The sequence below is a fragment of the Lampetra planeri genome, chromosome 34, assembly GCF_965212315.1.
Source record: "Lampetra planeri chromosome 34, kcLamPlan1.2.h2, whole genome shotgun sequence".
In the NCBI taxonomy this organism is placed as follows: Eukaryota; Metazoa; Chordata; class Hyperoartia; order Petromyzontiformes; family Petromyzontidae; genus Lampetra; species Lampetra planeri.
Genome location: NC_136140.1, coordinates 7,882,778 through 7,891,906, shown reverse-complemented (window position 1 = coordinate 7,891,906; position 9,129 = coordinate 7,882,778). Strand labels below are relative to the sequence as shown.

The window sequence follows — 9,129 nt, the reverse complement described above, 5'->3', positions numbered from 1 at the left end:
CCGATGATGCTGGATGCAATTACCAGCGAAACGTCGTACTCAAATTGTAAATGTTGTGGTTTCACGCTTCAACACACCGGTGGGCTAAAGCAGTGAACTATTTGTCTTTTGTCAACGTGACACTTTTTTTTACTGATTGGCCGTGTCGGGTGGTGGAGGGTTACGACACATTTATAAATAACGCGATCTAAACCCAAAAATCGTTGATTATGAACAATATTGGTCGCGAAAGCCTACGTGTTAAACTGGCATTGACCATTAATCCCATTGCATCATCTCCACTGTGAGTAGCAGCAGCAGTTGCAAGCAGTGATGCAAAATCCATTGTTGTGCTGTGCTGCTTTGCCTCGGTGTCTGTGCTCCCTCCCTGTAGGTTAACCAACTGCCAGTGGCCAGCGGCGATTAAGTGTGTGGTGCAAGAACCATCCACAACCCGCATGGCATGCAAAGGCACTCATCCAGCAGTGGATCGACAAAAGGGGGCTGTATGTGTGCCTGCTGTCGAAGTGCATTCCATATACGCGCAATTTGAGTACCGTAACAATCTGATGAGTGCAATAGAAGTACAAACTGATGTTAATTGGAGAGAAACTAGCAGCTAACATTATTTCTGGATTACTATTTTATTTAAAGGATATTACGTCATGTGTCTTTGTTTAACAACAACAAAAACGGTGAGCGAATTGTAACCGACATTCCTGTGAATGTCAGCTTCATGAAAAATAAATGACCATCTGAATCACTTGAAAAATGGATGATCTGTTTGTCATATGAAACTTCTTAGATCCGTACACCTAAGCGGTTTTGGTGTATAGTCTGACATTTCTAAAACTCGTTACGAATGTTTTACCAACTCTTTTGTCAGCTCTCGTGCTACAGAAACTCAAACCTAAATTACGGGTTTTTTTATGTGTCTTCCTAAAGTGTCCCCAAACTCACTTTGGTTTCAGACACCCAGCAGGGGGAGGCTTCTAATTAACGAGCAATTTGTTCCACATGCCTCAGCCAACTGCTTGCTTTATGAGTGGCTAACTTTCAATAAGCCCGACCGCCACAGGGATCGTCCAGGACCCAGTGTGAGGCCCACACCAATATGAGCTCTTTGCTCCAATTAGACACGGGTATTGCATCAAGAGCAGAGGAGAGCAGTGGGCCTACAAATGCATTGCTGCATTATGCATGGTATGTACTACAGTATTTAATTATCCTGCTATTAATGCAACTCCGCCTTTCATACGGAACATTTTTTGCTTTGGTTTTTTTTTCCCAAGCCCCCCAGAAAATAATATTTTTTTTGGGTACGCCATTAAAATATTTTACATCATACTCAAAGAATGTACTGCAAACATTGCAAAGGAAGTCGTGTGTTCTCTTAACAGCCTCCATATGCCTCGCTCTATTCAATTGATGCAAAACATTTTTAGACCGTTCTGAAGCTCATGAAATAAATAATTTAACTTTCAGTAAGTTTTCTTTTGGCTGTATTGTATCTCTTAAATACGCAATGATTACCATAGCCCTCAGGAATATCCGCGAAAAAACTAAAGTATATCTCTTAAACTAAACTACATCGTTTTTTTAAACCAGGTAAGGCCCACTGAACTATATAGCTCTATATAGACGCGACCTGACCACAAATGATAGCTCAACGAAGTGACTTATCATGCGGAAAAATATATTAGCCAAATAATCGAAAAACATGTTTCTAAATGTGGAGGAAAAAACCGGAGTACTAGGAGACTTTTGACTTTTAAACAACTTTTATTGCCGCCAGCAGCAACAGCACTGTAGGCGATTCTGATATGAAATACACACGGTCACCAGCAAACAAATAAACAAAAGCTATAAATCCACGCGCTGTGGCGCTAAATGCACCGCGCTCAACACGAAATAAAACCCACGCGATCACGGAGAGAACATGCGAACTCCAAATAAAAATTCGTCAGGGTCTGGATCGACCCTTCCTGTATAGCAGACGAGGTAGTTAAGATGTCGTCCATTGACCAAGAACACACATTGTTTAATGTACTTTATAGGTTCGCTGTCGTCAATATATCTCACCCGGCCTGTATGGTGTCGGGAAACCCTCATCCAGCAGTAGACTGACAGCGACAATGTACACACGTTAAAGAAAATACATTACATTGTCTGTCTGTTCTAAGCTTTGTTTGTATGTGGTTTTACCTTGTGTCGAGTCACTAAAGTTCATCATTATCAGCACACATGCTCTATCCACTGCTATGTGAAGGCGTTCCCTCAAGATCACTATCGCCATCCTGCAATCCACTTCGCTCCTACACGTGAGCTGATCTCATCGCTTCGTCTTGGCAGTGGCGATCAACTCAGGTCCGTTCTTTCTCATTTTGCTGCCATTCTATCTACTAGTCTCATGTATGTTGAACTTCGTTCGCAGGGTGTGTAGCCAACCGTCCATTCTATCGATGTGCCCCGCATTGATCGATGGTTATATGATCGATGGTGTTTATCCTTCTCGGTGCAATTCCGAAAATGCATCTCTCCGTGCTTATTTGTGCCCTTTTCTGCAAACACAATACAATGCTGAAATTTCGGAGGAAGTTAAAACCATTAACCTCACACCACCAAACAATCAAATAATCAGCGTGATTCTACCACTGCTCTTGATAACTATATGAGCCTGCAGTGAGGGTGGCAAATGCTAACAATACGCTTGTTGTATCATGTTCACTTCACTTCACAAATGTGTATGATAGCGAGTTTGCTGCAGTAGCTTTCAACGAATGCACGTGTGTTGAACTTCTTTTGCACCGCACGTAGCCAACCTCGCTGATCGGGGGTGCAAAAGAATGACATTTAAAGAAGGGCACGTACAATTTGATGGAGAATGTCGGTTTGGAAAGGAACGTTGTGTGAAACATCGACGGAGAATGCAAACAAACATTAAGGGCATGTACAACAGGACGTTGTGTTCGTGGTGGAAAACAACCCACGGTGGATACCCGTAGCAACATTTGCCACCCCAGGTGGTACCAACCAAGCCACCCACCCCTTGGCCCATGGGGACTCTCCGTTGCACGGATGTCTGTGTTAGCAGAGCAGGACAGTGCAAAATGAGCCCCCGTGATTACAGGGCAGATTGAATAACCAGGTTCATTGTGATTAACCCGGGAGTACATGGCATATTTAACCGATTCCCACTAATGGAAGAGAAATATGAAGCGCACGTCAAACAATTTGTTGGATTGTGCCTGGGGAAGCATAGCAGTCACTTGATGCAGCTAATTCGGCTGTGACGGTCCCACCTGATGACGGAGACTTGTGTTGCCTCCGAAACGTCGTGAATTTTATTTTGTTTTTGTTTTATTTTACTTTCATTAATTTTAATGTTTTTACCTACGTGACTTTACCGAAAAAACCTGAGAATATGAATCATTGCAGTCACGAAAGCTTCAAATCTAGAAGCATAGCAGTTGTTGTTGTTGTTACGTATAGAGTGGGATGATGCAGTCGGTAGTGGATTTGGGATAATTCGGCTACTTTTCTCCACGTGATCATTTTTATTTCATTTTTTACTTACTTCATGGGTTAAGTTGAGATAACAAGTCGCGGAACAACCGACAGTATTTTTTTTCATGGGATCAAGAACACACGTGCGATTTCCTCGTGTTGCTCTATTTCGTTGCAGGGTTTTAGACGTCGATATTTTATTTAAAGCTGGAGGAACCCCATGAGCTAAGGACCTCAGCGCATTCGTCAATCACACTGCCTGAAAGAGATATCACAGGTGACGTTTCGGGCAATGGCCCTTTGAGGCAACGCGCCGTGTCTTCGAGATCTTTGCGCGAGTCACTATTTTCCGCCGGTGAGCTATGAAGTTCCTCGTCGCAGGTGTGTCCAGCACAGGCTGGGGTCATCATTGGCGGGACAATTACAGAGACATTTTAAAACAAGGGAGAGTTTTTTTTTCGTCTTCGTCTTAATTGCGCACACTGGAGCAGACACCCATGGATTTGTAAAAAAAATAAGTGAGCTTTAAATCATCTGCTAGTCAGTTTAGGCATCCCATTAAAAGTAGAATTAAATCAGGTTGAATTGTGAACTGCGTGTGATGATACAATAGAATCAATCCTAAATATATTTTATTGTAAAGATAATCACCATTTACAGCATGTTAATCTACTGCTGGATGAAGATCACCTTTTGATAGCTATACCATTATAAAGACTTCTACAACGTTTTCATCACGGTGAATTATATTACAAGGAAGTTTTAATTTGTTATCTACCAGTTGTATTAATAACAAATATCTGCCGTATGTGTACATTTCCATTCGGAGCTATCCATTGCATGCAATAATTCAGAAAAAAAACAAGTCGCCCAACAGAACTTGCTCGTTTTATTTCGTGTAGTTTGTTTCAAAGCATTGCCTGTAATAATAGCATGCATATCTGAAAACTCGCTGGCTGAATTACCCCGATTTAAAAATTATCCCCCCTAACTACCAAGACCAATAATTATCAAAGCCGCAAGGCTGAACAGCAGTCGCAATCACGGAGCACACACATCCTTCCTTCACTTATAAGTCACACATTAGAATGAAGAGCTCATCCACATCACCGTTGCTCTTAATCTCGCATGGCTCCAACTCGGACGCCGCAAATATATATTTGGCACGGGTCTCACCGCCTGCCCGGGCCAGAGGGTTTCCACCTGTCCATTTTTTGTTGTTGCTTTTAACAGAATCGTTATCGGTTTTTTTTTTGAAAACCTTTAGGTATTCAGTGACACTAAAAATCCCAATTCGTTTTGTCAGTTGCACGATACGTTCATAATAAATAAAAACACCACTCAAGAGAATGAATTCACATTTAATCCAGTTTCTCTCTTTCATTGGGATTGACACCTATCCAGGCTTCTTCACGGACAGTCCAGGAATTGGAATTCGTGTTCGGGTGGCAGAAACCGTTTTGTACCGAGATGTCGTATCGGCATAGTGTGAACCCTAACCACAGTAAATGTACACTGCACGGTTATGGTAAACCTTCGCTCAAAGAGAAATGGTCAAGTTTGTTGGTGTCTAGAAAAGATGGCAATGCTCTTCTCCCATCTTCTGGTATGGGTAAGTTATTTTTCTTCCTCCCATTATTCATCTCTAGTTGGTTTTTTTCACCTTAGACAGCGATAAAAGCTGTGGTAATCCATATCTAATTCTCCCATGCCCCCCCCTCCACCCAATGCGCTAGCTTAAGGCACGAACAAACAACTTAGCAGAGAACAGGTACACATTTCACTCTGTCAAGACGCAGCATTATTCTCGACACGTCCAGTCGCGAGTTTTTTTTTGGTGCGTGGCTCCAAAAAGGTGACGTCGCCTGTCTGTGCGTGTGTGTTCTGTGTGTGTGTGTACGTGTCTGTGTGTGTACGTGTCTCTGTGTGTGTGTGCCTCCTCTATGTGTGTTTAATTCTTTTTTTTTCATCGCCTTCTCGAGGTAACGCCCTTTACCGTAGCTATCGGGGAAGCCACTGGGGAGGAGGAGGTGGTGCGGGGGTCACTTGTGTTGTCTCCTGCGCTTTGTAACAACAACAACAACAAAGAGGGGTGGTGGTGGTGGGGGGGGATGCGGCGATGTTGGGCAACGCTGCAGCAAAGATGAGGCAGATTGTCTTGTTGCGTGCGGTTGGGGCATCTTGACGCGCCGCGTTCACCCGTGTCTCCTTCGCGGCGGCGGGCGGGGGGGTGGGTGGAGGGTGCAAGGGGAGGTTTTAACGGATAGCTTCTGAGCCCTCTCGCTCTCTCTTGGTCATTACGGTAAAGCGAGCGCGAGAGGAGAGGGAGAGAGAGAGGGAGGGAGAAGAGAGAGAGAGAGCAGAGGGGGGGGTGAAGGACGAGGAGGGGGAAGAGTGGGAGGAGAGAAAAATCGAGGGATCACCCAGCTGCCCGCCCCACTCCCTTCCCCGTCGCCTCTCCCGCAAAACAGCGCAGGGATGATGACAACGCTCACAGTCGGGCACTGGGAGCTTCGTGAGCGGCGCCGGTGAGCACCCGGGGGGGGGGTCGGAGTCTCACCCATGCGGCACCCGCGTCCTTGAGGTTCCTCCTCTTCTTCCCTCCCCTGTCCCGCACCCTACCATCGGTCCCTTTCTCTTTCCTCTATCTTTTCTCTCTCGTTCTCTCTGCTGTCCCTTTCTATCGCTCCTCCACCGCCCGTCCGCCCGCTACCTCCACCACTCACCTCTGCTTGCTCTACGTCTTCCCCACCTCTTGTCTTCAACCACCCAAACCTCTGCCTTCTTATTCTCCTCCTCCTCCTCCATCCCCGCGTGCGTTCTGACAAAACAAAAAGAAACACAAAAAAACACAATGGGATTCGATTTGGACCGCTTCGCCGAGGAGGTGGATCCGGACTTCAAGTGCAACCTGTGCAACAAGGTGCTGGAGGACCCGCTCGCCACCCCGTGCGGACACGTGTTCTGCGCCAGCTGCGTGCTGCCCTGGGTCGTGCAGAAGGGCAGCTGCCCCGTGCAGTGCCAGCGCGTCTCCACCAAGGAGCTCAACCACGTGTTGCCCCTGCGCAACCTCATCCTCAAGCTGAACATCAGCTGCGAGCACCGTGCCCGGGGCTGCGAGCGCGCGGTGCGCCTGCAGCAGCTGTCAGAGCACGCGGACATGTGCGACTTCTCGCCGGCCAAGTGCCGCAACAAAGGATGCCCCGAGGTGCTCAACCTCCGCGACATGGACGCGCACATGCGCGAAAGCTGCGACTATCGCCCGGTGGGCATCTGCGAGCGCGGCTGCGGACTCATGCTGGTGCAGCGAGATCACCGGGGCGACGCGGCGGGAGCCGGTGGTGGTGGAGGTGGTGGACACTCGTGCCTCAAGGCGCTGCGCTCGCACTCGGCGTCCGTCATGGCCAAGGTGGCGAGTCTGGAGTACGACTGCAAGAAGGCGGCGCTGCGTGCCAGCAAGCGCGAGAAGTCGCTGCTCTCCCAGGTGTCGGCGCTGCAGAGCGAGCTGCAGGCCACGGCGCTCAGGTACCAGAAGAAGCTGAGCGAGTACCGAGTCCAGCTGGAAAGACTCAGCAAGAGCCTCGCGTTCCCGGCCAAGGTGAGCGGCGAGACACGGATCTAACGTCGCGAATGTGGAATGGATCGTCATCATGAATACGCGCGCAAGCTAATCGTTGTGCTTTGGTGTGTGCCGTGTAGATGTTTGTTTTTATTTGAACGGCGTCGCATAGTTTGTATGGAGTGGTTTCTTTGCCAATAATAATTAAATGGGTGTCTAAGAGCATTTGTCTAGCAAGCGTGACTTCTGCTGATGAGGCACAGAAGGTCGAAACCGCGCCAGAGTTCGATTGCTTAAACAAATGCTGCCCGATGTCGGTCTGCGATGGCAATAGGCCGATGGACTAAAACGTCGATTATATGGATGTTGAACTTCTTTCGCACCGTACGTATTCGGCCGCGCTAATCGGAGGTGTCGGGTGAAAGACATCAAACAAAGCAAAACAACTAAACGCTAGATCGATTTAATATGTGGAGACAGAACGGCATTCTGCGTAGATATTCATACACTCTATGGGTAAACAGGCGTAATTATAATAATATATCATTGTCATTCAAAGGAGGACATTTATCCATTGCTGAATTAAGGACCGCCCATGGGCTATGGCATGAAATAATTATTAATGCGGACGATAACTCATTAACCTCGACGCGACTCGACTGCCTCCGACTGATTTGTGTCTCTAGCAAGTTTACATTTTTTTACCAACACCAATTTTTTCATGATGTTTGTGGGCTCGTTGGAGCAAACTGGAGTGCCCGGATAAAACATACATCGTCAGCAATTGTCTATCCACTGCTGGAGGAAGGCCTACCCACACCGTCGCCATCGGTCACAATCCAGCGCTGATGTGATCCGTGTCGATCCTGCACAACGAACTGATCTCAACGCCGCTTGCCATTCGCTCCTTTGACTGCGATGCCTTCACTCGTCTCGTCCATTGGCAATTGTTGTCGCCCGTCCCAAGCCAATTTGCTTCCCTTGATTGCCATATCGAAATAAAACACTGCGCCTTGATGGTAGGGAACTGGCCTACTTGCTGTACTGCATTCTGTATACGCGTAACGTGTTTCTAGACGACGGTTATGCTTTTCATAGCTGTATACGGTTACGTACAGGAAATATCAAATATGTGTACACTATTAAATAATATATAGGGAAAGCAGCCTGACAAATTATGGTGTCAAAATGAAACCTAAAAGGTATTTATGGTCACTCTTGCGTATAAATCAAATACGTATGCCATACCGAACATTTTTTTCTCCAATTTTTCTAGTGTGTACATCAGCGTTAAAAACGTGTCAATATGTTTGTTCTATATAATGTAGGTGTTTACATATATACTGTGTGTGCGGCCGATAGACGCAGTGTTTATTTTCCTTACATAAATTGTAGTGGAATATTGGAGTGGAGTGGTGGTGCAGCGGTTTGCACACTGCGTTGTGAATCCGGCAATCTCAATGAAATTCCCGGCTGTGGCCGGCATCAGTGGCGAGTGATATTTGAACCGATCCTGCTGCCCCCACCCCTTCACTAACCTGCACTGACCAGCATGGTGAAGTATGGTCAAACAACCCCTTTGACCGACATAGCATGGGGGCAGGCCTTAATCTAGCAGTTGATTGACAAATCGCCATACACAATTTTCGTGAAGCCTTGCGAATGTTTGGTCCGGAGAGATTCAGACCCCTCGGCTACAATCATCCAGCTTGGCATTCACAATATACGAGTAAATTATAGGTCACATCAGTAATTGCAATGCTGCCTTTAATTTCAAATAAATAACAATCATGGTTACAATATTAACAACAGTGGCACTATGCTCTACCTGCGCATTAATTAATGGGTTCAAATTTTATTGCAAATATAGTACTGTCGTGACATCTGCCAAAATACCTTCAGCTCGGATCTCAGAGATTAAAGTGTGCACGAAAACCAGAACAAAGCCATGCATTTCCTCTCCACTTTGCATTCTGTCTACCTCTGGCATCCATCTATAATTGGGGTATAAACCTCACATAATCACGTGTTAGCAATTGCTAATTTTTTAAACACTGAGGTTTTGCCTCTCGACTTGAATTTTG

The 9,129-nt window shown here is 46.2% G+C and overlaps 1 protein-coding gene across 1 annotated transcript in view; it reads left to right on the top strand.

Annotated features, from left to right (window-relative positions):
- Positions 1 to 6,277: 6,277 nt before the first annotated feature.
- The window catches only part of PDZRN3 (PDZ domain containing ring finger 3), a 161,894-nt gene continuing 159,042 nt past the window's right edge, over positions 6,278 to 9,129 (top strand). Inside the window, exon 1 of the mRNA XM_078610652.1 lies at positions 6,278 to 7,084. Within this exon, the coding sequence (XP_078466778.1) occupies positions 6,341 to 7,084 (744 nt within the window). The 5' untranslated portion in view covers positions 6,278 to 6,340. The remainder of the gene's footprint in view (positions 7,085 to 9,129) is intronic.